Source organism: Oncorhynchus clarkii, unplaced genomic scaffold (assembly GCF_045791955.1).
Source record: "Oncorhynchus clarkii lewisi isolate Uvic-CL-2024 unplaced genomic scaffold, UVic_Ocla_1.0 unplaced_contig_10956_pilon_pilon, whole genome shotgun sequence".
Lineage (NCBI taxonomy): Eukaryota > Metazoa > Chordata > Actinopteri > Salmoniformes > Salmonidae > Oncorhynchus > Oncorhynchus clarkii.
The window spans coordinates 18,708-46,553 of NW_027261103.1; the positions used below are offsets into that span (position 1 = coordinate 18,708).

The 27,846-nt window shown below is 45.9% G+C and overlaps 2 protein-coding genes across 2 annotated transcripts; both read right to left on the bottom strand.

Moving 5' to 3' along the window:
- Positions 1–639: 639 nt before the first annotated feature.
- Positions 640–11,247, bottom strand: LOC139404854 (exopolyphosphatase PRUNE1-like). The gene is made up of 8 exons (XM_071147388.1): positions 11,045–11,247; positions 8,303–8,407; positions 7,999–8,201; positions 7,644–7,828; positions 7,373–7,531; positions 7,122–7,216; positions 3,316–3,474; positions 640–3,146 (listed from the first exon to the last, which is right to left on the bottom strand). Exons 1-8 carry the CDS (start codon positions 11,081–11,083, stop codon positions 2,760–2,762), a joined length of 1,332 nt encoding a protein of 443 aa, XP_071003489.1. The 5' UTR covers positions 11,084–11,247; the 3' UTR covers positions 640–2,759.
- A 785-nt stretch (positions 11,248–12,032) lies between these two features.
- LOC139404844 (unconventional myosin-Ie-like) lies at positions 12,033–26,548 on the bottom strand. The gene is made up of 26 exons (XM_071147377.1): positions 26,416–26,548; positions 25,907–25,996; positions 24,893–24,987; positions 24,656–24,743; positions 24,460–24,549; positions 24,101–24,232; positions 23,884–24,018; positions 23,674–23,806; positions 23,359–23,555; positions 22,809–22,889; positions 19,886–19,972; positions 19,699–19,785; positions 19,266–19,433; positions 18,939–19,024; positions 18,761–18,842; positions 18,006–18,211; positions 17,633–17,777; positions 17,406–17,520; positions 16,328–16,497; positions 15,952–16,097; positions 15,701–15,847; positions 14,329–14,486; positions 14,144–14,218; positions 13,835–14,057; positions 13,495–13,670; positions 12,033–13,214 (listed from the first exon to the last, which is right to left on the bottom strand). Exons 1-26 carry the CDS (start codon positions 26,491–26,493, stop codon positions 13,138–13,140), a joined length of 3,267 nt encoding a protein of 1,088 aa, XP_071003478.1. The 5' UTR covers positions 26,494–26,548; the 3' UTR covers positions 12,033–13,137.
- Positions 26,549–27,846: the final 1,298 nt, after the last annotated feature.

Genomic DNA, 27,846 nt, shown 5'->3' on the forward strand with positions numbered 1-27,846 from the left:
TGCCTTTCTCATGAGGAAGTCTGTTGATGTGGGTGGGTGTGTTTGTGTGGATGTGTGTCTATGTCAGTGAATTCACCCTCTTCCTGTCCCTACAGGTTTTTCTGCATTTCAGCAGGACCCGTTGTGGTTGCTTCCCTATTACCTAAGGCTAAGCTCACCTGGGCAGCTATGGTGCTTAGTCGGCAGATTGAAACATGTTTAGCTAGAGCCTCGCAGATAGAAATGCACTGCATAGAATAAACAGAAACATTTGTACTCTGCATAATGGAGGCTTGTCCAGTCTATACATTTCATTTCTATCTGCAGTGTTCTAAACATTGCATCCCATTGAATGTGCCTCAGTTCTCCCAGTCAGGGAGGAGTTAAGGACAATAGGGAGGTAGGCTTGGGCGATATTCCGTTTATACCAGGGTATTTAGGAAAATACCAACGGCATGATTTTCAATACCATTATTTGGGTTGGGGCCACCAGCACCTCGCAGGGCCTGCCGCGTTGCAACTTAAGTAGAACTATAAGAAATCCATGATATCCAGCGCAGGGCTCCTGCTATGCATTTGGTTTGCTAACTTGCTAAGTGGCTAGATGTCAAGATCAAGCTTCTTGGTTACAGTAGAAACATTCAATGCACTCCTGGATCAAGACCCCTGTTGCCTAATTTATTTTGTGCGTAAAAAATAAGTGTGCACTTCCAGTACAACATAAACCCCAGTGTGGTACAGAAACGGTATGAACATTTGGATAAGGCCAAACTCTAGAGGAAGGTAGACAGTAGATACCACACTGGGAGGAACCTCCATGGTCCCAACATCACAACTACTGAGTTGAAATAACATGGACAAAACAGGATAAGAAACTTTAATACTATTAAATCCTTTTCAACATTTCAGGTGAAACCATTACATTTCTAACTGTAAAACTTTAGTCAGCTGGTTTCCAAATGATTAAAGGTCAAACTGACATTTTTCACTTGATTGTCCTTCATAACATCTGCTAATGGTCTAACCTTGACTGAAATCTACTCTACCTTTCAGTGCAGATTATGGCTACATCTCATATGTTCTCATCAGTTTAGAGCATTTAATGAAATAAACAGTCATTTAATTAGACTACATCAGGCCTGGAAGTACCTTGGTTCTGGGGAATCCTAGTTTCAGATAAGAGATCAAAGTATTATATTCAAATTAACATGACATCAGCAATATCATTGGTACCAAGTGTTTTAACACAATCCAACGGAAGTTACTGTATCTTCGTGCGATACAATTGCATATAATCAGATAATTCTTAAATACATTATGTTTACATACATTTGCAGTATACAAAATCTTTCATTTGGGGAAGATACAGTATTATAATGGTGTTTTGAATCAGAAGAACATTCAAAACTGATTTATTATCAATAAAACAGTCAAGGAATAATGTCTAGCTATCTCTAGCAATAACTATTCAACACAAACTCTTTACTTCAACGTCAAACTGCTGATCAATTACGTCAAATCAACACTGCATATCATGCAGAGTAACACTTCATTTGGACAGTCCATTTGTAGATGCTCTACAGACTATCACATTTCAACTAACTATGTACTAAACGCCAACCTTAACCAAACCCTAAACTTAACTCTGACCCCAACCCCAACTCTAACTATTAACCCTTACCCTAAGCTTAGTAAGCAGTTGCTTATCAACAGATAGTTTGACCATCTACAGCTAGACTATCCAAATAAAGTGGGGCCACATATTGGTTTAGGCATCTATCACAAAGATCTTCCTATACACATTAGTATAGGGCACAGTGCCTAGATGTCAAGATCAAGCTTCTTGGTAACAGTAGAGACATTCAATGCCCTCCTGGATCAAGATCCCTGTTGCCTTAGTAAGCAGACCACATATTGGTTTAGGCATCCATCACAAAAATGTTCATATACACATTAGTCTAGGCTGCACACACACTCTTGGGGAGAAGAGAGAGAGTGGATCTATTTTCTCAAATCTACAGCAAAATCTATTTCCCGGAAACATAACAGCTGGGAGTATTTTTCCATTAACAGAGTTCCCAATTAAATGTCTTATTCCCATTCAAGGATGAAAGCATCGGTGTCACTAATATTTTTTTATTTAACCTTTATTTAACTAGGCAAGTCAGTTAAGAACAAATTCATATTACAATGATGGCCTACCCCGGCCAAACCTTAACCCGGACGACGCTGGGACAATTGTGCGCCGCCCTATGGGACTCCCAATCACGACCAGTTGTGATACAGCCAGGAATCAAACCAGGGTATGTAGTGACGCCTCTAGCACTGAGATGCAGTGCCTTGGACCGCTACGCCACTCAGGAACTCCCTCCCCCCATATAAAGCACGGGTGTCACTAACGTAAAGCACGGGTGTCACTAACGTAAAGCACGGGTGTCACTAACGTAAAGCACGGGTGTCACTAACGTAAAGCACGGGTGTCACTAACGTAAAGCACGGGTGTCACTAACGTAAAGCACGGGTGTCACTAATATTTTCAATGCATTTCCATCATCTCCAATATGATTTCCAGTGGATTGTTTACTCCTCTGGATTGGGAACAGTGTGCCTCCCAGTCCTCGTCCCAGTGGATCAATGTTGTGCCGAGCTCAACACCTTGCACAGTCACAAACAATCTGTACTGACTGGTCTGAATCCTGTTGCGAGAACTCTGGCCATCCAGCTGTTATACAGGTTAGTGAGCTTGGGTGCTCCGCTGACCACCAGGAGTGTGAGTGACATCAGAGTCCCCCTGCGTTCTCCTCTTCGCTGGCCATCTTGCTGAACTTCTCCGTCAGAGCTTCAGCGCTGATCTTGGGCAGTCCGTTGTCAAGGGGACAGCCCTCCACCAGACTGTTCATAGGGGTGGGGGGGAAGTAGGAGTCCTCCTCTATCCCAGCGTCCTCAGTGCACGCTCGTTGCTGTGGTACCTCGTAACTCTCGTCTAGGGTCCCACAATGCACCTCTCTTCGCTCCCTGTCCCTCAGGAAGTCCTTGATAATGGGCAGCACCTTCTTCCTGGAGGCCAACGTGTTGCCCTGGAGGTAAGCCCTGATGTCCGAGTAAGGGCTGCTCATTGGACTCAGGCTCAGACTGGGGCTCCGGGCTTGCTCCAAGGCTTGGCTCATCTGCAGGACAACAAAGACCATTCAGTTGATCATATAAAATAGACACCGTAAAAAACAACCCTGGCAACCCAAAGCTTACTATCAACTCTTCATAATGACTTACTTTAACTTTAACTCTAGATAGTCAACTCTATGGGATTATGTCTGATTGGGATGGTGTAGTTCCTACCTCCCCCCTGTAGAGGGTGCTGGAGCTGTAGACGGCCAGCTGCCTGAAGGGCTCCTTGTTATCGTTGAAGGAGATCGTCATGGCCACCACCAGGTTGTAGCTGTGCTTGTGGCAGAACTCACAGAGCTCTTGCTGTAAGCTTTGTCTCTGTAGAAAAGCCTGAGGGACAACATAGAGGTATTACAGTTTGTTTGTGAATCTCAGTATAAACTCAAGTGTAGCTGTTGAGTCCCTTTATAAGTTGACATGAAGAGACAGGCACAGGGTTAGTGCCTTTTTACTTGTGGGTGGTTCCACCTGATTGGACATGTGGGGGGGTGATCTTCATGAACTAGGTGAAACATCCCACCTTCACATTTTGAGTGTCTGAAGGGTGTGTCAGGCAGTAACACAGGGAAGTGTCTGAAGGGTGCGTCAGGCAGTAACAACGGGGAAGTGTCTGAAGGGTGTGTCAGGCAGTAACACAGGGAAGTGTCTGAAGGGGGTGTCAGGCAGTAACACAGGGAAGTGTCTGAAGGGTGTGTCAGGCAGTAACACAGGGAAGTGTCTGAAGGGTGTGTCAGGCAGTAACACAGGGAAGTGTCTGAAGGGTGTGTCAGGCAGTAACACAGGGAAGTGTCTGAAGGGTGTGTCAGGCAGTAACAACGGGGAAGTGTCTGAAGGGTGTGTCAGGCAGTAACAACGGGGAAGTGTCTGAAGGGTGTGTCAGGCAGTAACAACGGGGAAGTGTCTGAAGGGTGTGTCAGGCAGTAACACAGGGAAGTGTCTGAAGGGTGTGTCAGGCAGTAACACAGGGAAGTGTCTGAAGGGTGTGTCAGGCAGTAACAACAGGGAAGTGTCTGAAGGGTGCGTCAGGCAGTAACAACAGGGAAGTGTCTGAAGGGTGTGTCAGGCAGTAACAACAGGGAAGTGTCTGAAGGGGGTGTCAGGCAGTAACACAGGGAAGTGTCTGAAGGGTGCGTCAGGCAGTAACAACAGGGAAGTGTCTGAAGGGTGCGTCAGGCAGTAACACAGGGAAGTGTCTGAAGGGTGCGTCAGGCAGTAACAACAGGGAAGTGTCTGAAGGGTGCGTCAGGCAGTAACAACGGGGAAGTGTCTGAAGGGTGTGTCAGGCAGTAACAACAGGGAAGTGTCTGAAGGGTGCGTCAGGCAGTAACACAGGGAAGTGTCTGAAGGGTGCGTCAGGCAGTAACACAGGGAAGTGTCTGAAGGGTGTGTCAGGCAGTAACAACAGGGAAGTGTCTGAAGGGTGTGTCAGGCAGTAACAACAGGGAAGTGTCTGAAGGGTGTGTCAGGCAGTAACACAGGGAAGTGTCTGAAGGGTGTGTCAGGCAGTAACACAGGGAAGTGTCTGAAGGGTGTGTCAGGCAGTAACAACGGGGAAGTGTCTGAAGGGTGTGTCAGGCAGTAACAACGGGGAAGTGTCTGAAGGGTGTGTCAGGCAGTAACACAGGGAAGTGTCTGAAGGGTGTGTCAGGCAGTAACAACAGGGAAGTGTCTGAAGGGTGCGTCAGGCAGTAACAACAGGGAAGTGTCTGAAGGGTGCGTCAGGCAGTAACACAGGGAAGTGTCTGAAGGGTGCGTCAGGCAGTAACAACAGGGAAGTGTCTGAAGGGTGCGTCAGGCAGTAACAACAGGGAAGTGTCTGAAGGGTGCGTCAGGCAGTAACACAGGGAAGTGTCTGAAGGGTGCGTCAGGCAGTAACAACAGGGAAGTGTCTGAAGGGTGCGTCAGGCAGTAACAACGGGGAAGTGTCTGAAGGGTGTGTCAGGCAGTAACAACAGGGAAGTGTCTGAAGGGTGTGTCAGGCAGTAACACAGGGAAGTGTCTGAAGGGTGCGTCAGGCAGTAACACAGGGAAGTGTCTGAAGGGTGTGTCAGGCAGTAACAACAGGGAAGTGTCTGAAGGGTGTGTCAGGCAGTAACAACAGGGAAGTGTCTGAAGGGGGTGTCAGGCAGTAACACAGGGAAGTGTCTGAAGGGTGTGTCAGGCAGTAACACGGGGAAGTGTCTGAAGGGTGTGTCAGGCAGTAACAACAGGGAAGTGTCTGAAGGGTGTGTCAGGCAGTAACAACAGGGAAGTGTCTGAAGGGTGTGTCAGGCAGTAACACAGGGAAGTGTCTGAAGGGTGTGTCAGGCAGTAACAACAGGGAAGTGTCTGAAGGGTGTGTCAGGCAGTAACAACGGGGAAGTGTCTGAAGGGTGTGTCAGGCAGTAACACAGGGAAGTGTCTGAAGGGTGCGTCAGGCAGTAACAACAGGGAAGTGTCTGAAGGGTGCGTCAGGCAGTAACAACAGGGAAGTGTCTGAAGGGTGCGTCAGGCAGTAACACAGGGAAGTGTCTGAAGGGTGTGTCAGGCAGTAACAACAGGGAAGTGTCTGAAGGGTGCGTCAGGCAGTAACAACAGGGAAGTGTCTGAAGGGTGCGTCAGGCAGTAACACAGGGAAGTGTCTGAAGGGTGCGTCAGGCAGTAACACAGGGAAGTGTCTGAAGGGTGTGTCAGGCAGTAACAACGGGGAAGTGTCTGAAGGGTGTGTCAGGCAGTAACACAGGGAAGTGTCTGAAGGGTGCGTCAGGCAGTAACACAAAGAAGTGTCTGAAGGGTGCGTCAGGCAGTAACACAGGGAAGTGTCTGAAGGGTGCGTCAGGCAGTAACAACAGGGAAGTGTCTGAAGGGTGTGTCAGGCAGTAACACAGGGAAGTGTCTGAAGGGTGTGTCAGGCAGTAACACAGGGAAGTGTCTGAAGGGTGCGTCAGGCAGTAACAACAGGGAAGTGTCTGAAGGGTGCGTCAGGCAGTAACACAGGGAAGTGTCTGAAGGGTGCGTCAGGCAGTAACAACAGGGAAGTGTCTGAAGGGTGCGTCAGGCAGTAACAACAGGGAAGTGTCTGAAGGGTGTGTCAGGCAGTAACACAGGGAAGTGTCTGAAGGGTGCGTCAGGCAGTAACACAGGGAAGTGTCTGAAGGGTGCGTCAGGCAGTAACAACAGGGATGTGTCTGAAGGGTGAGTCAGGCAGTAACAACAGGGAAGTGTCTGAAGGGTGCGTCAGGCAGTAACAACAGGGAAGTGTCTGAAGGGTGTGTCAGGCAGTAACAACAGGGAAGTGTCTGAAGGGTGCGTCAGGCAGTAACAACAGGGAAGTGTCTGAAGGGTGAGTCAGGCAGTAACACAGGGAAGTGTCTGAAGGGTGAGTCAGGCAGTAACAACAGGGAAGTGTCTGAAGGGTGAGTCAGGCAGTAACACAGGGAAGTGTCTGAAGGGTGTGTCAGGCAGTAACAACAGGGAAGTGTCTGAAGGGTGTGTCAGGCAGTAACAACAGTGATGTGTCTGAAGGGTGTGTCAGGCAGTAACAACAGGGAAGTGTCTGAAGGGTGTGTCAGGCAGTAACAACAGTGATGTGTCTGAAGGGTGTGTCAGGCAGTAACAACAGGGAAGTGTCTGAAGGGTGTGTCAGGCAGTAGCACATGGAAGTGTCTGAAGGGTGTGTCAGGCAGTAACAACAGGGAAGTGTCTGAAGGGTGCGTCATGCAGTAACAACAGGGAAGTGCCTGAAGGGTGTGTCAGGCAGTAACAACAGGGATGTGTCTGAAGGGTGTGTCAGGCAGTAGCACGGGGAAAGGCTCTGATAACTTGAGGACTGTGTTCAGTTTAGATCTGAAGTGAGATTCTGTAAAGAATTCATAGGTGAGATGGCATACTGCAGTAGAACTGGGTACATGATAGTATTTGAACCATGTTATTATCCACCAGTAGTACGTGTAACCTTGTGTTGTATCACATATTGAATAGTTAAGATGCACACCCACCTCCAGTGTCATATATATCACACTGACTGCCAGTTTTAAATCTCCTTCCGATGCCACCTTCATGTCTTTCAGAAGCATCTGTTCTGTGGTAAGACCTGGGAACAAGGGAATACGAGCAAAAAACATTGTAGGTCTCCCTCTCCTTCATACTTAAACATGGCATTGATATCATGGGATGCCCATTGTTCTAATCTGAGGCAAAAACCACATCCACAAGGCTGAGCTTCAGGTATTAATCCTGGGGTGTTTACCTGACACGTCAAATTTAGCATTCTGCAAGGACTGGAAGAGGACGCCCCTTGGTGGCAGGTTGGGGAAGTGCGTCTCCAGGAGGCCAGCGTACTGGCTGTCTTTAGGGGTGACTTTCCCTGCCTCTGGGGCCATGTTCACACAGTCTAACACTATGGTGCCTGTGATCACAAAGAACAGGATGTCAGTCTCATCACACAGTGATGCAGTTAAAGGCATAGTTCACTTAATACTGACATGATTTCCACATACATCAGTTATATTTCTGGTTACCATATAAGAGCTGGGCCACCTGTTGGTCGAGGACTTCAGGGGCTTTCTGGATGATCCGTTCTGCCACCAGGGTGGAGCAGGAGCCCACCGTCTCCACGGTAACGGGACAGGAGGGAGAGCGCTTCCTCTCCAGGAGGTGATGGTCGATCACCTCCAACACCACCTCTTCTAGATCACAGTCATAGCTGCAACAGACAGCCACACAGTCAGTCAGGGACTTTAGTCAAGCTATTTCAAGGAGTCTCTAGGTCAGTATTGCTTTTATAGAGATACAGGTGATGATCACATGGGGAAGTGTTTACGTCCTGGATGACTGTCAGTGGACAGAGGTTAAGGTGTCACGGTTGACCCTGACCTGGGCAGCACGTTGTGGTCCACCAGTGTGAGGTCCAGCCGGCCGGCCCGGTGTAGACTCCCCAGGTCCACCTCGTCCCGGAACACCAGGTCATCCTGGGAGAGGCCACTCTCTCTCAGCAGGAAGGCATTGTCCGTGCGCAGCGGGAACTCTTGCCGGGGAATGTTCAGAACGGGAAGAGGAACTTTCCCAGAATCAAGTGTCTAGGAGGGGAGAGAGAGGTGTTATAACACCTGACGCTTGCTCTGTTGAACCATTCTCAACACATGGGTCGGGTCCAAATGATGGGGTGGGTTACTCTCACCTTGGACAGGAAGTATGCGTAGGCCAGAGCTGACACCATGGAGTCCAGGTCACAGGCCTCGTTCCCCAGGACCACATGGAACCCTGGGCTGCCCTCTGCGTTCCCCTGAGGAGGGGAGAGTGGGATGAATACAGTCACAAGAATATCCAACTCCTATGAGGGGATTTACCATGAGGAAATACAGGTCAGTCTATCCATTACTCTTATAATGAGCCTTCAAAGGCAATCAGATGTGTCTTAGTGAGTGGACAGTGCAATGTGGACAGGTTGTGTGTGTGTGTGTTGTAATGTCAATGCACGTCATGATGATGCTGATCACAGGAGATTAGCTACTGTCGGTTCTGCACAATGTCCCCCATCCTAGAGTAAAACCCTGGACACTGTTTGAATAGCCTTCTGAAGGGTCAATGGCAGATCCCAGTGTAGCCTAAAGTGGATGAGCTAAGGACTGACTTCATTCCCCTGCCTGAAGGCTTTGGCTAGCTCTTTGTCAAATAGCCTTAGGCTAATTCCATCAATGACCTCAGTAGAGCAGACTGTGATGTAATGGCTAAGCTACATGACGGCCTGCTAACTCCACTACATGGGTTTGTTGAACGTTTTTAATGTGGAGTTGAGAAACAAGTAGGTGTTTCATTTTCCCAGAGCATGGCCGTCTGTGACAGCAGCACGAGTCATGGGTGCCAGAGCTAGGGGCTAACAGAGACAGCTTGTTGCGATAACAAAAGCCGGTCATGTGACAATTAGCCAGTCTACAGCCTGAAGCCTAGCAGCAGGTAGCCTAGCAGCTAAGAGCATTGGGCCAGTAATCAAAACGTTGCTGGTTCAAATCTCCGAACCGACTATCTATCCACGATACAACCCAGTCTCATCTATCCACGGTATAACCCAGTCTCATCTATCCACGGTATAACCCAGTCTCATCTATCCACGGTACAACCCAGTCTCATCTATCCACGGTACAACCCAGTCTCATCTATCCACGGTACAACCCAGTCTCATCTATCCACGGTATAACCCAGTCTCATCTATCCACGGTATAACCCAGTCTCATCTATCCACGGTATAACCCAGTCTCATCTATCCACGGTACAACCCAGTCTCATCTATCCACGGTACAACCCAGTCTCATCTATCCACGATATAACCCAGCCTCATCTATCCACGGTATAACCCAGTCTCATCTATCCACGGTATAACCCAGTCTCATCTATCCACGATACAACCCAGTCTCATCTATCCACGGTATAACCCAGTCTCATCTATCCACGATACAACCCAGTCTCATCTATCCACGATACAACCCAGTCTCATCTATCCACGATACAACCCAGCCTCATCTATCCACGGTATAACCCAGTCTCATCTATCCACGATACAACCCAGTCTCATCTATCCACGGTATAACCCAGTCTCATCTATCCACGGTACAACCCAGTCTCATCTATCCACGGTATAACCCAGTCTCATCTATCCACGGTATAACCCAGCCTCATCTATCCACGGTACAACCCAGCCTCATCTATCCACGATACAACCCAGTCTCATCGATCCACGATACAACCCAGTCTCATCTATCCACGATACAACCCAGTCTCATCTATCCACGATACAACCCAGTCTCATCTATCCACGATACAACCCAGTCTCATCTATCCACGATACAACCCAGTCTCATCTATCCACGATACAACCCAGTCTCATCTATCCACGATACAACCCAGTCTCATCTATCCACGATACAACCCAGTCTCATCTATCCACGGTATAACCCAGTCTCATCTATCCACGGTATAACCCAGTCTCATCTATCCGTTATGTTTTCAGATTGATGCAGAAGGAGTGGAAGCCACTGTTAACTATTGAAATGCACCTCACCTGTCTCTCAGTTCCCATTAGACTTCTCTCTCAACCCAGCCTCCCCATGTACACACTGGATAGTACATCTGTGTTGGTGCTGACTTCTCTTCCCCCTCACTGAACACCGAGTAAATGAGGTGTGACGCTATAAACACCATCTGATCTCACTAATCTTGATAGGGCTTGTTTCGAACCCAAACAGTGCTCTTTTCACTTAAGGTCAAGAGCACGACATCAAGACCCTGAAATTAAAGCCATCGTGTGTAAGTGTGGCAGATATGCAAAGCAAAAAAATGCACGTGGGCATATTGACACCTGACAGGCACCTGACAGGCAGCTGACCCTACAAGAAATGTACTTTCATGTCCCATTACAATTGAACAATTATATTTGTTTGAATATCACTGAAATATATCATGCAACATAATGAAGCAGTGTATGAGTTACATTTAACACTATGTGATCACGTGACAATGCTCAATTTGCCTGGCTAGCCAACTAGCTAGCTGTAATTACAGTCTATGTACAGTACAGTTCAAATGTAGTTAGTGTACGGTGACAACTGTCTGTCTGATCTAATTTGATGCGCATGCACGAGCCCACAAGCAACACCGGGACCATGCGGCAGGCTGCTGTCACATTGCCCTACTGTTTTTCAATGACAAGTCTTTCGACTTGATCTAGTCGGAATTTAATGTCTAGCTAGCTTTCTCCTGATATCTCTGAAAACCCCACTAATTTAATTTGTTCATCAAATGTACATGTCGAAGTTATTTAGAAGACTACATAACTAGCTAACGTTAGCCGTAAAGACAAACTAAACATTGAAAATGGATAAAGCAAGCAAACGGCGCGACCACCAGAAACCGTCGATGTTCCTACCTTCAGTTCATTGCGACAGCTTTGTAAAAATATATCCATGGTTATCGGATGCACTACGTAAAGACAGTCTGAAATTAGAGTGTTCTAGTAGTCTGTTGCATAGAGCTAACGTTAGCTGTATCTGCACGTCTCAGGAATAAAAAGACTGCACTGTAAGTTTGAAATGTTAATGCCCAAGAGTCGTACGTGACTCGTCTTGGGCTGACGTGACGTTCAAAGACAGGACGTAGTATTATGGGTAGTGTAGTATCAAATATTGGTTTACAAACTGGTAGTTTCAAAGAGACCGGTTGTAGCAAAGATTTTTATAACTAAACCAAGATAGACCACAGCCTCTCGTTTCCAATGGGAACAAATGGGCCATATTGGGCAGACCAAGCAAGAAGGGGGCAGAGCCAAATACGAGCTAGCGGGATCCTATTGGCCCGTTCTAGCGTTATCTTCATATTTCCGCCAGGGAACGCATATTCTGAAGTGCGCGTGTGCAATAACTTTTGCAAAGGGCAAAGTCTACAAACCCTAGTCCACTCTGTTCATAACATATTCCAGTTTTGGGAACAGAAAACTGTATTGAGATCAAATGTTTCATTGGTAGTGATTGGAAACGCCAAGCGGATGCTTCACATTTAAACACCCACTGAAATATCTGTCTCGTTGTTCTGTGGTAATAGAGTTGGTTGTAAAAAACAATGGTAAGTAGTGTCGAGAGGTTTGTGATCGGATGCCGCTCATGTCAGAAGTGACTTTTAGTACCAGGTTAGGATAACTTACTCAGCAGGTTAGGACAACTTAGGCAGTTAGTTTAAGAGAATAGGTTAAGGTTATAAAAAGGGTTAGGGTGAGCTAAAATTATCCTGATGCAACTCAATAGTCACTTTGACATCAGTGCCATCCCTTCTAGACATGACCAGTGTCCATAGGCTGTAAAAAGAGTGTCATGGGACAATCTTTGGTGACCCCCTCCCCCCAAAGAAACAACCCCTCAATATTTGATGGTTTACAATTCTTTTAATTTTTTGTTCATTATGACCTTACGTCAACTGTCGACAAACAATCAACTGTCTTTTTTAACAGACTATCTCTGGGTAATAACATGTACCATGTAGCCTATTATAAAACATGGGAAATGGTAGGCTCTGTTAATGTCTTATATGGTTCATCATCATCTTAGGTAGATATTTCACAATTCTATATCAGTGAAGATCGGTAAGCCTGGGTTTACACAGGCAGCCCAATTCTAATTATTTTCCCATTAATTGGTCTTTTGGCCAATCAGACCAGCCCTTTTGCCGATAATTGGATAAAACATCAGAATTGGGCTGCCTGTGTAAACTCAGCCTTACACATCTTCACTAATATAGAATTGTGAAATATCTACCTAAGACATGGATAATCACATAAAATACACAACTAATATATATTTTACAATATATATCTTGTCAAAAATGTTTTGTAATTACCCATTCTATCCCAACTCCATCTGAACTGAGATTATTATGGACATTTGGTCCTATGTATTAAACAAATGTGAAAGAGCAAATAAAACTAAGATTTATTTGAACACTCGAGGTAAATGGCTATAAAAAGATGCAGGATAAAACAAAACGTCTATTTGTTCAGTCTTTAAAAAAAGCTAACCCATGCTAAAACAATAGATAAAATCCATTGATAAAAATTAGTAGTATTTGCACGTCAAACCATCTTTGGCAAAAATCATCACCTTGTCTCGGACTCCAAAGAGAGATGGTATGGAGAAATGCTTTAATTATGCTTTTTTGTTTTGTCTCTGTAGTAATGCACTTGGTATGGTTGTAATTCTACTGTTACCACCTGACTCCTTGCTCTCATTGGACATGTCCCTCTTCGCTCCAGTCTAGATCTTCTCTCATTGGACATGTCCCTCATCGCTCCAGTCTAGATCTTCTCTCATTGGACATGTCCCTCATCGCTCCAGTCTAGATCTTCTCTCATTGGACATGTCCCTCATCGCTCCAGTCTAGATCTTCTCTCATTGGACAAGTCCCTCATCGCTCCAATCTAGATCTTATGTCCCTTGATCTTCTACCTTTAGACAAGTCCCTCATCGCTCCAGCCTAAATCTTCTTTACATAATTCCCAGGAAACATGCCTTCCCTCCCGCGAAGACGACCGTACCACCAGCCTGATGGATCTGGAGGGAGGATGGGTGAGAAAACCGGTCAATCTAGCCATTATAGACTATATAGCCCTTTTCTATCCTCAGAGGGAATTACAGGTGAAGCACAGGAAGACTGCATCACAGTTGAACATGTGGTTATAGTATACCTTTAATAATGCTACAATAATAGCAGTATATAATATGTAGCAGTACTTATAGTATATGACTAATAGCAGTTTTATACTACTGTAATTAATATACTCAGTTTATATAAATATAACTTCAGAGATGATCTACTGTAAGAGTTTAGTACCTTCAGTGAGGATTTCAATGACATCCTCCGCGTTGAAGCTCAGCTCATCAGTGTCCTGGGCGTCGTAAGCATACAGCGCTCGGCATTCTGGGGAGCGAGGCTTGGGCTTGGGGGCAGGCTTGGGGCGGCCCGCTCCTGGGGAAGGCTTGACCTCCTTTGAGCGTCTACGATGAACACTGAGCGAAATTGGGAGGAGAGAACGAGAGATTTAGAAAAAGTGCCTTTCTTGGTTTACAGTATATAATACCATTTGAGTTTTTTTTTTAAAACACCAGCAACAACAGGAAGAATATCAATTTTAACAACCTAACAAGTATTCAAACAGGACCTGAGAACTCACCCAGCCACTCCCTGGTCAGGCACGTTCATGAAAGCGGTGTCTGCCTGGCTCTGGTTGTTGGAGCGGTTGTTGGTCTGCCGGGACCTCTGTTGTCGGGGTAGTGTAGGCTGCTCCATACTGGACTGCCGGCGGAGCAGAGAGACCCTGGACGAGGGTGGCCCACCCCGCTGACCACCACCCCGCTGACCACCACCCCCACCTCGGCCTCTGCCCCTGGGGGCGCCTGAGACAGATGAGGGAGATGTTGAGTCAGGTCAAAAGTGAAATGAGTGCCATCATTGGAGAGGCTCAGATATCTAGTTCTCTCACCTTGTGACTGCTGTCCTGAGCCTGGAGTCTGGTTTCCCATGTAGCGACTTTTCCTGTTGTCCCTGCGGGTCGGTCCTGGGGAACACATGACAAAAAGGTGTGATGTGTCTGAAATGCTATGGGACGGTTGCAGACTCAGATTAAGCCTACTAATAGAAGTCTCCATTCAAAGTGCTTGGACTCACTGGAGTTCTTTGGGAGCCCGGGTCCGATGGTGACTATGAGGACCTTGCTGCTGGGCTTCACAACCGCCTCTTCTCCTTGGCCTGCCTGGAACTGGATCTGCCTGGAGCCAGCAGCAGAGAACGGCCCCCAACCTCCCTTCTTCACCTTAAACTCCAGTCTAAACGAGGAACGGAGAGGGGAGAGAGAAGCGCAATGGGTTAAGATATGGCTTAAAAGACTCAAACTGGATAACTTTTGCGTTATGCATCTTTGAGATTATTCATGATCGTTGACGTAAAGCATGACACTGGTATGTTTTAAGGGGAAATCAGCAGTTGCAACATCCCTTTTTGGACTTATAAATTAATGATTTAATTGATTCTCTAAGAATATAATAATTTAGCTTGGGGGCGTCTCCCGCCAAAATGTTTAAAGGCCCTCCACTTGGCCGCAGGTCTTGCTGTTTTAAAGCAAATTTGGTACAATTCTCCACATTTTGCCAGGGCTTATGCCATGTTCTTATGCTATCTGGGTGACACAAACATTATAACATCACAGCGAGACCCATGCCATGTTCTGACTCAAACATCATAACATCACAGCGAGACCCATGCCATGTTCTGACTCAAACATCATAACATCACAGCGAGACCCATGCCATGTTCTGACTCAAACATTATAACATCACAGCGAGACCCATGCCATGTTCTGACTCAAACATCATAACATCACAGCGAGACCCATGCCATGTTCTGACTCAAACATCATAACATCACAGCGAGACCCATGCCATGTTCTGACTCAAACATTATAACATCACAGCGAGACCCATGCCATGTTCTGACTCAAACATCATAACATCACAGCGAGACCCATGCCATGTTCTGACTCAAACATTATAACATCACAGCGAGACCCATGCCATGTTCTGACTCAAACATTATAACATCACAGCGAGACCCATGCCCATGACATCTTTGGAATTTTAGATTCTCCCTGACTGTCTAGTTTTCATTTTGGTGGTTGTACATGATCTTATAAAGATACAGCTCCATCATCTCTTTTACATACTTTATATGTGGTTTTAGTCATTTAAGTTGCTGATAAATCAATACACTGCAGTCAGAACCCAAAGTATAGGCTTACTTTACTCCAATGTTTGTATACAAAGTAAATGTAAAACTGTATAGCCTCAAAACATGGTTAAAGCTATCTTCATGATATCATGGATGATCAGTCCTTGCATCCATATCGGTCTATGAGAGAGTGGTTTTATTTCTCCAGCCCCATCCCTCAGCATTTTATAGAAAACTACTGTTATGGTTTCAACTGTTTAACAGTAAGACCCCACTGATTGGTCTAAGGCTAAGCTCAGAGTAAAGACTGACTGACAGGTTGTTGAACTTGAGCGGTAGCTTCCTCTGGGTCTTCTCATCATAACGTTTGTAGAGCAGACTGAGGAACTCCGTCTTGAAGATGCACTGAAGGACACTGTCGTAATGCTCCTCGTGGATGATGAAGAAGTCATCCTGCAGGGTGCTGAGGGAGGAAAGGAGACATCTTTTCAATGAAACGCCCATTTCTACTACTGTGCATCATGACCATCAACTGGTATAACACTTCCAGAGTATCTAAACCGGCACCTGAGAGAGACTGACTGAATCTTCTCCACTTCTATCTGTCTCTTCAGAACCTCGTGGATCTGTCCCTTATCTGGTCCCTGCTTCACCTTCTCCCGACCAATCAGATACAGGAACTTAGGGGTCAGGATGAGGTCACGCTTCACAGTCTGCAAGATGGAGAGAGGGATATTATATAACTTGTTGCTATTATAGGCTTACTGACCAGGAACCACAATATATAGGGGGTTCATTGAGCAGACAAGCATTGGCAATATCCACCAAACCGTAGAGGGAGTAGAAACACTGTCTTGTCTATTTAACATGAATAACAATAGCATTATGCGTTCTGTGACAATGTTAATGTTGGTTTGTTACTGTGGCCATACTTGACTCTTACCCTAAACCTGCGGTCATATTTGGCAACCACATCTGCAAAATCGATCTTCTCCCGGCGGCCCACGAACTGCCGGATCTCGGGGTGGTTGTCGGTGCCGATGTAGTCGCCCACAAAGTTCCTGTTGAGGCTGTTCCTCCTCCTCTCCTTCTTATTCAGTAGGATGTCTGAGGCTACAGGACACGACACAGTGTGATACAGTACTGAACTGACAGGACACAGTGTGACACAGTACTGACAGGACACAGTGTGATACAGTACTGAACTGACAGGACACAGTGTGATACAGTACTGAACTGACACGACACGACACAGTGTGACACAGTACTGAACTGACACAGTGTGACACAGTACTGAACTGACACAGTGTGACACAGTACTGAACTGACACGACACAGTGTGACACAGTACTGAACTGACACGACATGACACAGTGTGACACAGTGCTGAACTGACAGGACATGACACAGTGTGACACAGTGCTGAACTGACAGGACACAGTGTGACACAGTACTGAACTGACAGGACACTACAGTGTGACACAGTACTGAACTGACAGGACACTACAGTGTGACACAGTACTGAACTGACAGGACACTACAGTGTGACACAGTACTGAACTGACAGGACACTACAGTGTGACACAGTACTGAACTGACAGGACACTACAGTGTGACACAGTACTGAACTGACAGGACACTACAGTGTGACACAGTACTGAACTGACAGGACACTACAGTGTGACACAGTACTGAACTGACAGGACACTACAGTGTGACACAGTACTGAACTGACAGGACACAGGGCTTAACATATACAGTAGATATAATGCACTATTATGCAGTACTGAACTGACAGGATACAGGGCTTAACATATACAGTAGATATAGTACACTATTATGCAGTACTGAACTGACAGGATACAGGGCTTAACATATACAGTAGATATAGTGCACTATTATACAGTACTGACCTGACAGGATACAGGGCTTAACATATACAGTAGATATAGTGCACTATTATGCAGTACTGACTGTACATGGCAAAAAGCTGATTCCCACAGAGAGAAACCATACCTTACCTTCCTCTCTCATCTTGACGTACTTGCGGACGGCGATGTGTTTGCGCCAGGCCTTCTGGATGGCCCGAGCATATCCGTTATATTTCCTTTCCCTCATCTCCTCCAGCAAGAACAACTACAGAAACATATTTCACAATACTTCTATAAATGATCATCTTTATAGTAAGAAGAACCAGACTGTTATGTGTCAGTATAGAGGTTTTCTAGATAACGAGAGAAAGACGTACTGATTCTGGGGCCTTGATGAAGATCTTAGTCTTTCCCAGCTGGTACTGGTCCTGGTCCATGTTGACAGAGTGGAGGAGGTGCAAAACCCCCTTCCTCTCCTCCCCTGTCCACCGGGGCCATGTCTCCCTGGTCAGGATGGCGTACCTGTAGGACCACACAAAGCCATTTTACTGGACTGGCAGAATGTCCTCAAGTCATGCATACATTTTTTAAATAGATGAAAACAAAGTATTGGGTGGAATTAATTCAGATCAAGCCAAACGCTGATTAAAACAACATGAACAAATACATTTGTACTGATGTTTGAAATCTGTGAAGCCAGCATGGAAATCCATCTCTTGGACCCCTGACCCCTATGACCTTAGGGCTCACCTCTGCAGGAACTTGGCGAAGGCTCGGCGGAATGCGTACCCGGCGCGGCGCACACGAATGTTCTCCCGCAGGCCCAGGTACTCCACCTGGTGTTTGGCCCGAGTGTCCTCCCAGTCCCGAGGCTTCTTGGTCTCGTTGGGCTTGATACAGCGGATGTAGTGGGGGGTGCACTTCATCAGGGTCTGGACCAGGTTGTTGGCTTGTTTCTGAAGGACATGGAGGTTCAATCACAGCTTGGTAGCACAGACCAGGCGCTCAGAGTAGTAAACAGACTGATGGAAGAAAATATATCCCTGTACAATAACACATACAGTGACCCGTGGCCGGGATGTTATGGAAGACAGGGGGGTGGGAGCCACTCATCTGAGATTGGACTGGCATGTCTGTTTCCATAGCAACAATAATACTTAGTGGACAGATCTACATAAACATAACTGGTATGGTAGTATCTGTGGGGAAGGAATGGGATGGGTGGGATAATGAGCAGCAGTGCTTACAGTGTGTGGGTCTTTCCTCACTGGTTATTTGGACAAATCACGATTTCTCAGGTGTTAACATCTTTCGAATTTTGGGAGGGGACATTTAGCCCGTAGACAGAGGGTTCCGCTCCTCGTTCCTGTTCTGCTGCTCGTTCTACCATCTCTTCTCTTCACACGTATGGACCCAGAACTTAATCAAGCAGCTGACCAATTACGCGAGACTTTGTTCTGGGTCTACAGAGATTGTAGTAGCACACAACCGTGTCAGATCCTTACCTTGATCTTGCTACTGGCGGTGGTAGGACGGCCCTTTTTCTCTGCCTCTAGGTTTTCTGGGAAAAGGGTTTTTATGAAGGCACTGCCCAAACACAGACAGACAGAGAGAGGCTGGTCAGTGGCAGACTATGTAATTATCATATAGTATACCTATTATAACACGTCTCACTACACTTACAATTCACTGCTCTGCATCAGCTCAATGATGTCGTTGAAGAGCACATCTCTGTTCCTCTCACAGAAGCCACTGACATCATAGGACACCTGAGAGAGAGAGAGAGAGAGAGAGAGAGAGAGAGAGAGAGAGAGAGAGAGAAGCTATCAGCATTTTCCCTCTAACACATTCTGATATTTGGGATATGTGGGCTCCATGTTCTTCAAACCCCCACCAGGGGGCAATGTACCAAATTAAATCAAAGAGCTGTAATCTTTGGAATGTTGGATCAGGTTGCGATGAGGATGCATTGTAAAAGGCCCATAGTGTTGTACTGTATGGTGTACGTACCTTGCCAGCGTAGTGGTGCACTATGAAGCCTTTATTCCAGTTGTTGAAGTGCTCATGGGAGCTGATTCCCGCTTGTAGCTTCTGGATCAGGGTCTGGTCTGCACCCTCCCCCTTAGCATGCATGGTGGCACACACATCGTCCAAGATACTCATGATGCCTGGGGGGTTCTGGGTAATAAGAACAGGGCATATCAAGAACTGTACCACACACACACACACACACACACACACACACACACACACACACACACACACACACACACACACACACACACACACACACACACACACACACACACACACACACACACACACACACACACACACACACACACACAACATCTACTGGTACTGTAACTAGTTCACCTGAATTACAGGCAAAATGGCCCGGTCAACTTCAGCACTACAGCAATGACCAAATATGATCACTCACCAGTTTGGACTCAATGAGGTCACACACGATTTTGTTGTTAAAGTACTCGATCGGGGTCCACTTGATCCCTTCCTGCACATATTCCTCCTACAAGAAACAACGTCAGTATCTGGGAAAACAGGCCAAAGTAATGTAGACCTATCACAAGACGAAAGAGTGAAACAGGTAATGTAGAGTTATAACTTACCTGCTCAGCTTTTAACGTGAGCTCAATGAAAATCTGCTGCAGCTTCTCATTCACAAAGTTGATGCAGAACTGCTCAAAGCCGTTTTTCTATTAGTGTTAAATAGAGATGTGAAGGAAAATGTTATGTTTGTGCTTTTCTAATAACCAATTCGACTGGGTTGATGCAAGTTACTGGTGGATCATGCCTGGGAGGAATCCTCACTATCAGTATAAGCAATGTGGCAGTACACCCACAACCAAGTTACTGGTGGATCATGCCTGGGAGGAACCCTCACTATCAGTATAAGCAATGTGGCAGTACACCCACAACCAAGTTACTGGTGGATCATGCCTGGGAGGAACCCTCACTATCAGTATAAGCAATGTGGCAGTACACCCACAACCAAGTTACTGATGGATCATGCCTGGGAGGAACCCTCACTATCAGTATAAGCAATGTGGCAGTACACCCACAACCAAGTTACTGATGGATCATGCCTGGGAGGAACCCTCACTATCAGTATAAGCAATGTGGCAGTACACCCACAACCAAGTTACTGGTGGATCATGCCTGGGAGGAACCCTCACTATCAGTATAAGCAATGTGGCAGTACACCCACAACCAAGTTACTGATGGATCATGCCTGGGAGGAATCCTCACTATCAGTATAAGCAATGTGGCAGTACACCCACAACCAAGTTACTGGTGGATCATGCCTGGGAGGAATCCTCACTATCAGTATAAGCAATGTGGCAGTACACCCACAACCAAGTTACTGGTGGATCATGCCTGGGAGGAATCCTCACTATCAGTATAAGCAATGTGGCAGTACACCCACAACCAAGTTACTGGTGGATCATGCCTGGGAGGAATCCTCACTATCAGTATAAGCAATGTGGCAGTACACCCACAACCTTGTTTTGAGAAAGGAATATCTCAGTTTCAAGGTGTCAGCTTGGAGAGAAGAAGCCTTGTGAGGTATTGGTCGGTCACAAGCATGAACCAAAAGTTAATGATGAATGAATAATAAATAATGAATAAGCTAAATCATGCAAATATAACTTGACTGTGTAAGCAGTATATAAGAGACCCAACGGGACTGCCCCGGCAGAGATAATACTTGGTGCATTTATTTGTTGGAACCTCTCCAGCTTGATGATAATAAAGAATCATTCATTTAAGGTTGACTTCAGGTGTCCCTGGTGGTCATTCCCACAACAGAGAGCATACGTAGCATTAGCGATTTTGTATGTAGTAACAATTCAACGTAACTGGAGGTGGCAATTAGGTGTGCAGGACACGTGTGATTAGGTGTACAGGACACGTGTGATTAGGTGTACAGGTCACATGTGATTAGGTGTGCAGGACACGTGTGATTAGGTGTGCAGGATGTTGTTAGGACATATGTGATTAGGTGTACAGGTCACGTGTGATTAGGTGTGCAGGACACGTGTGATTAGGTGTGCAGGATGTTGTTAGGACATATGTGATTAGGTGTACAGGTCACGTGTGATTAGGTGTGCAGGACACGTGTGATTAGGTGTGCAGGACACGTGTGATTAGGTGTGCAGGACACGTGTGATTAGGTGTACAGGACACGTGTGATTAGGTGTACAGGACACGTGTGATTAGGTGTACAGGTCACATGTGATTAGGTGTGCAGGACACGTGTGATTAGGTGTGCAGGATGTTGTTAGGACATATGTGATTAGGTGTACAGGTCACGTGTGATTAGGTGTGCAGGACACGTGTGATTAGGTGTGCAGGATGTTGTTAGGACATATGTGATTAGGTGTACAGGTCACGTGTGATTAGGTGTGCAGGACACGTGTGATTAGGTGTGCAGGACACGTGTGATTAGGTGTGCAGGACACGTGTGATTAGGTGTGCAGGACACGTGTGATTAGGTGTGCAGGACACGTGTGATTAGGTGTACAGGACACGTGTGATTAGGTGTACAGGTCACATGTGATTAGGTGTGCAGGACACGTGTGATTAGGTGTGCAGGATGTTGTTAGGACATATGTGATTAGGTGTACAGGTCACGTGTGATTAGGTGTGCAGGACACGTGTGATTAGGTGTGCAGGATGTTGTTAGGACATATGTGATTAGGTGTACAGGTCACGTGTGATTAGGTGTGCAGGACACGTGTGATTAGGTGTGCAGGACACGTGTGATTAGGTGTGCAGGACACGTGTGATTAGGTGTGCAGGACACGTGTGATTAGGTGTGCAGGACATATGTGATTAGGTGTGCAGGATGTTGTTAGGACATATGTGATTAGGTGTGCAGGATGTTGTTAGGACACGTGTCCTGCACACCTAATCACACGTGTCCTGCACACGTGTGATTAGGTGTGCAGGACACGTGTGATTAGGTGTGCAGGACACGTGTGATTAGGTGTGCAGGACATATGTGATTAGGTGTGCAGGATGTTGTTAGGACATATGTGATTAGGTGTGCAGGACACGTGTGATTAGGTGTGCAGGACATATGTGATTAGGTGTGCAGGATGTTGTTAGGACATATGTGATTAGGTGTGCAGGATGTTGTTAGGACATATGTGATTAGGTGTGCAGGACATATGTGATTAGGTGTGCAGGATGTTGTTAGGACATATGTGATTAGGTGTGCAGGATGTTGTTAGGACATATGTGATTAGGTGTGCAGGACACGTGTGATTAGGTGTGCAGGACATGTGATTAGGTGTGCAGGATGTTGTTAGGACATATGTGATTAGGTGTGCAGGACACATGTGATTATGTGATTGGGTGTACAGGTCACATGTGATTAGGTGTGCAGGACACATGTGATCTTCAACTAAATGATATGGTCTAACAGCCTATAGGTAGAAATCTTTATGTATACAGTGTTAAAGGAAATGAAGCCTAGTCCAATAGAAGAAGAGGAACTCCTGTATGAGGAAGCACAGAAATATCCACCTGGAAGATTTCAAAGCCATAGATGTCCAGCACCCCGATGTTGAATTCCTCGTGGTCTTTCTGTATGGCTTTGTTGATAGACTGGGGGAGTGGAGCGAAGAAAGAAATCTATGAAGAAGTTGAATTGCTAGTCTATATTTTCATCATACAGTACTACAATAAAATAAGGTGTCATGGTCGTAGCAACAGTACTGCAGTAAACCTCTTGTGAGACAACAGGACAGAACATGTGTAAGCTGTGCTGCCTCCCTGCTGCTCCCATCTCTAGACGTGTTCTGTCTTGTGAGGCTCCCAGCCCAGCAGTCAAAAGACAAACAACTGGACAAGAATTCAGACAGCAAGTCCAATACATGTTCCGATAAGAGAGATGCCTCTTTATAGTGATTGTGAACATGGCAATGCTTTGCTGTTAAATGGCCATGGCCATGCTTTGCTGTTAAATGTTCCCTCTACTAGTTAATCAGTCAAAATATACTGTAGGTGAGCAAATTGATGAGGATAAACGGAACCTCACTGACAGGTTCCTTCTGAAATTAAAATGGACACTTACATCCACAAGAAAGTCAAACAGGCGTGAGTAGAGGGCTTTGGAGAGGGCGTCCCGTGTGAAGGAGGCCTGCTCTGTGTTCAGAGTGACAGCGATGCTCTCCGTCTTGCCTCCCCACTTGCTGTCCATGATCCGGCTGGTCAGCTTGTTTTTCAGACCCTCCTGGGAGATTCCCAACAGGTAGGCCGGGAACGCCAGGACTGCCGGAACATGGAGGAGGGGAAGTGATATAGGACAGCCAGAGAGATCACAAGTGCAAAGAGGGTATAGGATAGGGGTTGGTTTGGGATTGTGTGTGTATGTATGTATGTAACTCACAGTCCTCACTCTCCACCACAGCGTAGTTTCCCTCCTCTCTGAAGGCGATGTTACCCAGATGCAGGATGCCTGCTACGATCTGCATCACCATGTCCTGATCATCTACAGACAGGCCCACCACTGACATGGCTTCCTAAAACACAGACACAATGAAGACAAACTGCCTCTCTATACAAGTGAAAAAGAGAGAAAGAGAGAGAGAGAGCTCACCATAGTGTCAGAGAATTCCTTCTTATCGTTGACATCCTCCACGGTGTAGGTGCCAGACTGGTTCAGGTAGAGGTAGTAGTCAGGTGTGGTGACACCAAGGTTCTCCCTCATCTCTTTAGTGGCGCCCCCCAGGAGCTAAGGGTCAGAGGTCATTAGGTCAAAGGTTAATTAAGTGACGGAATTCTCTCCATAATTAGTTATTGTTATTCTGTCCCACCTGGTAGTAGATGTGGAAGTTCCTCTCTCCCTGGTTCTGTGACACCACCCTGGACTTCTCCAACAGGAAGTTGGAGATCTTCCCTCCGTCTGGCTCTCCTCCACGGCTGAACTGGATCTCAAAGTACTTCCCCTGTGGTAAAAACAGACAGTGATTAAGGTTCCTTGTCCAGATAAGGCCTAAAACAGGAATGCAACAACAAAGCTCCACCTACAATCCTCCCTATTGCTTCACCTATCTGGTCCCATCATCTCTGCCAATGGGAGTGAATGGCAGAAGGCCACAACATTTTGGAATGAAATGCACCCCTAATTCCTTATCCATTCTATCGGTATTCCCAGATTCCCGGTTCTACTCACAAAGCGACTAGAGTTATTGTTGCGCACAGTCTTGGCATTCCCAAAGGCCTCCAGGAGAGGGTTGGATTGGAGGATGATGTCTTTTACGTGCTGTGAAGAAGAAGAATAAAGGAGAACAGATGAACCCACTAATATGTGTCTGAGAAGAAGAAATGAGAGAATGGAAGGGAGCATTAGTCAAATGTATCCCCTATACCTGGACTTTGGGACCTCCGCCCGACACCTTGGAGATGTAACCCATTATGTATTTAGCTGCTACAGTCTTTCCTGCTCCACTCTCCCCACTGCAAAGACAACGGAAAGCTTTGGGAAACAGGGCAACACCCTAACTCATTGTGATGGTATTCCATTGACAGAATGCATGGTTTATGTGACAGTTCAGGTTACAAGAAGTATAAAGTTTGATCTCTAGGAGTGAGATGATTGGTCAGACCTGATGATGACACACTGGTTCTCACAGTCGATCATCATGTTGCGGTACATGTTGTCAGCCAGGGCATAGATGTGAGGGGGGTTCTCATACTGGGCCTGGAAAAGGAAGAGAAAGCATAGCGGTTAAGAGCATTGGGCCAATAATCAAAAGGTCGCTGGTTCGAATCCCCACGCCGACAATCTGTCGATGTGCCCTTGACCAAGGCACTTAACCCTATTTGTTCCTGTAAGTCACTCTGGATAAGAGCACCTGCTAAATTACTAATTAGAAGAAAAAAAAATATATATATATATATATATATATATATATGAGTGTCTTCTACAAGCCCTAGGTGACTTGCTATCAAACATCCAGCAGTTTACTTTCAACATGTATTTTATTTTGTCCAGCTCGGTAAACAGCATTCACAATAGATGACGCTTCTTACTGACATGATGACGCTTCTTACTTACATGATGACGCTTCTTACTTACATGATGACGCTTCTTACTTACATGATGACGCTTCTTACTTACATGATGACGCTTCTTACTTACATGATGACGCTTCTTACTTACATGATGACGCTTCTTACTTACATGATGACGCTTCTTACTTACTTACATTTACTTAAAAAAAGGCATTTACAAAAACTTCTGCAGTAGAATACATTGTCACATATTTGTAACAGAAGTGGTTAATGGAGTTTCTACTGGTCCCTCAGACCCGAGTGAAACCAAAGAAATGAAGGAGGCAACTGAGAAACAGGAAGCCTTGGGGTTATTCATTAACTCTGTGATTATGAGGTCAGGTAAACAATGGACAACTTAATGGCATTGAACAGATCATTTACATGATAGTGGGAATGTGGGAGGGCACACTTTGCATCACCTATTAATAAGCACCATTTTATACACTACAGTTTCTCCGTCTAGATCGAGAGATGCAAACAAATCCTGAAACTGGTAGGTAGGTAGGTAGGTGCAGCCAGCCAGCAGCAAGCCCAGTGTCTTTAGTAGTGTGTCTATTACTCACAGCTCCCTGGTAGAGCTCCACCTCTCTGTCGGTGAAGTAGGGCAGCTGTTTAAAGGGGTTGACAGAGATCAGCACCGACCCTATGTAGGTCTGAGGAAGACATGTTAAGAAGAACTTGAATATCCATCTAGAAGACACCACCGCCAGGGACCACAACAACGCTGACGTGGGTAGCTGTGATCACAGTGTTAGTCCCTAACGCTACATGGTGTACTGTAAATATGGTGGTTGAGACACAAACATATTATCCTTCCATGTTGCTATACACTTTTTAAAGTATGTTATTAAGGCTAATCTCATAACAGGCTGATGTGGGTGAAGTGATCACACAGGTGTGTAGGTCCATAGGGTGTGCGTGTGTGTGTGTGTTTGTGTGTGTTTGTGTGTGTGTGTGTGACAGAGAGACCACGGTGTATGTACATCTACAAAGCACAGCAAAGCCTCAGTGTATTTGCCACATATAGCAGTGCGTGTCCTGGTTCTACTACTAAGTTGAAGCTGAAGGATACAAAGATGTAGTCGTCCATGTATCTCTTCTTGAGGTTGTCAGTGATGGCATCCTCGTTGATCTTGGAGAGCAGGACCATGTCATCCACCCCGCTGATCTTAACATTCTGGGTCTGCCAGTGGTAGCGCTCCTTACTCCCCTGAGACAGAGAAACAGACAGAAAGAGAGGGAGATAGAAACTTATTGCAACCAGTCTGTGCAAATTCAAATTCGCTCTCTTTCCATTTCAACTCCTCTCCTCATCCATTAAGGAACACTCATATGTCCTCATTAACTGACTGAGGAGTGGGAGTTGGAAAGATCAGTGATGGGCTGGTAGCAAGGAAACTGAATATGCCGGAATCTGACATACCAACTACTTTACACAAGAGGCTGTGAGCTCTTCAAGATCGCATTGTGGAGTTCTGGAAATGTACAACGGTTTGTGTGGTGCAAATAGTAATGTCCGCACAGTGAACACCAGTGGTCACCAACCTTGTACACAATAAATTACATAAAAGTAGCAATCAATACACTTTTTAGACTGTGCTTGTTAGACTGTGCCTGTTAGACTGTGCCTGTTAGACTGTGCCTGTTAGACTGTGCCTGTTAGACTGTGCCTGTTAGACTGTGCCTGTTAGACTGTGCCTGTTAGACTGTGCCTGCCACAAATAAGCTGAATGTGTTATGACCATAAAGTAAAGAAATAGTCTTCATACTCACCACACGACCATAAAGATGTTCCCACCATAACACATGTATTACACAATTACAGCAGCCTCTATTTCAAAAGAGGATGAGAACTATGATCCTACTCAAACAGCTACAGAAATGTCTCAACCGTTGACGTGAATGTACTCACTCTTACCAAAATAACCTTGAATATTGCCATATTGACCACAAGTTGGTGAGGTAATGTCATAATATAGCTGTGTGCCTGCCAGGATGAATCAGAACACTATCATTTATTTATTATTTAAACTTGATTTAACTAGGCAAGTCACTTCATAACAAATTCTTAATGACAATGACGGCCTACCAAGACCAAGAGACAAACGTTTATGATTGAAATACCCTCGTCAATTCAGTGGTGTAAAGTAGTTGTCAAACACACATCACATTATACAAGGTGCTGAATGAGAAACTCTGCATAGAAAAGAAACAGAAAGGCTAAGCAGCAATATAGTGTGTAGGCTGTAGGCTGTAGACCGTAGGCTATAGGCCGCAGGCTGTAGGCCGTAGGCTGTGTTGTTTCTTCGTTCATTCACTGATGGTCAGATGGGCAAGAAGAGGCAATGCCACGAGGGAAATACCTTGTGATTTATCAGTCATGAATCACCATGACAGACAGATGGTTTGGGTATTGCAACAGACAGTCCAGTTCTCGTAGAACAGTCATGCGTCTGTGGAATTTCTAACAAGGAACCAAACAGGTCACAGGGTGAATACCAGC

Bases quoted from the DNA above. Each gene is read 5' to 3' on its own strand.
- LOC139404854 (XM_071147388.1), bottom strand. From the start codon at position 11,083: ATGGATATATTTTTACAAAGCTGTCGCAATGAACTGAAG. The intron at 7,532-7,643 runs GTAACCAGAAAT...TTGTGATCACAG, and splicing joins GGTGGCCCAGCTCTTATATG to GCACCATAGTGTTAGACTGT. The intron at 3,147-3,315 runs GTAGGAACTACA...GTTGTCCTGCAG, and splicing joins GCACCCTCTACAGGGGGGAG to ATGAGCCAAGCCTTGGAGCA.
- LOC139404844 (XM_071147377.1), bottom strand. From the start codon at position 26,493: ATGGTCCTGCTCTCCAAGATCAACGAGGATGCCATCACTGACAACCTC. The intron at 24,019-24,100 runs GTGGGACAGAAT...TCTGACCCTTAG, and splicing joins ACTTCCACATCTACTACCAG to CTCCTGGGGGGCGCCACTAA. The intron at 19,786-19,885 runs GTAAGTTATAAC...TGTTTCTTGTAG, and splicing joins TCACGTTAAAAGCTGAGCAG to GAGGAATATGTGCAGGAAGG.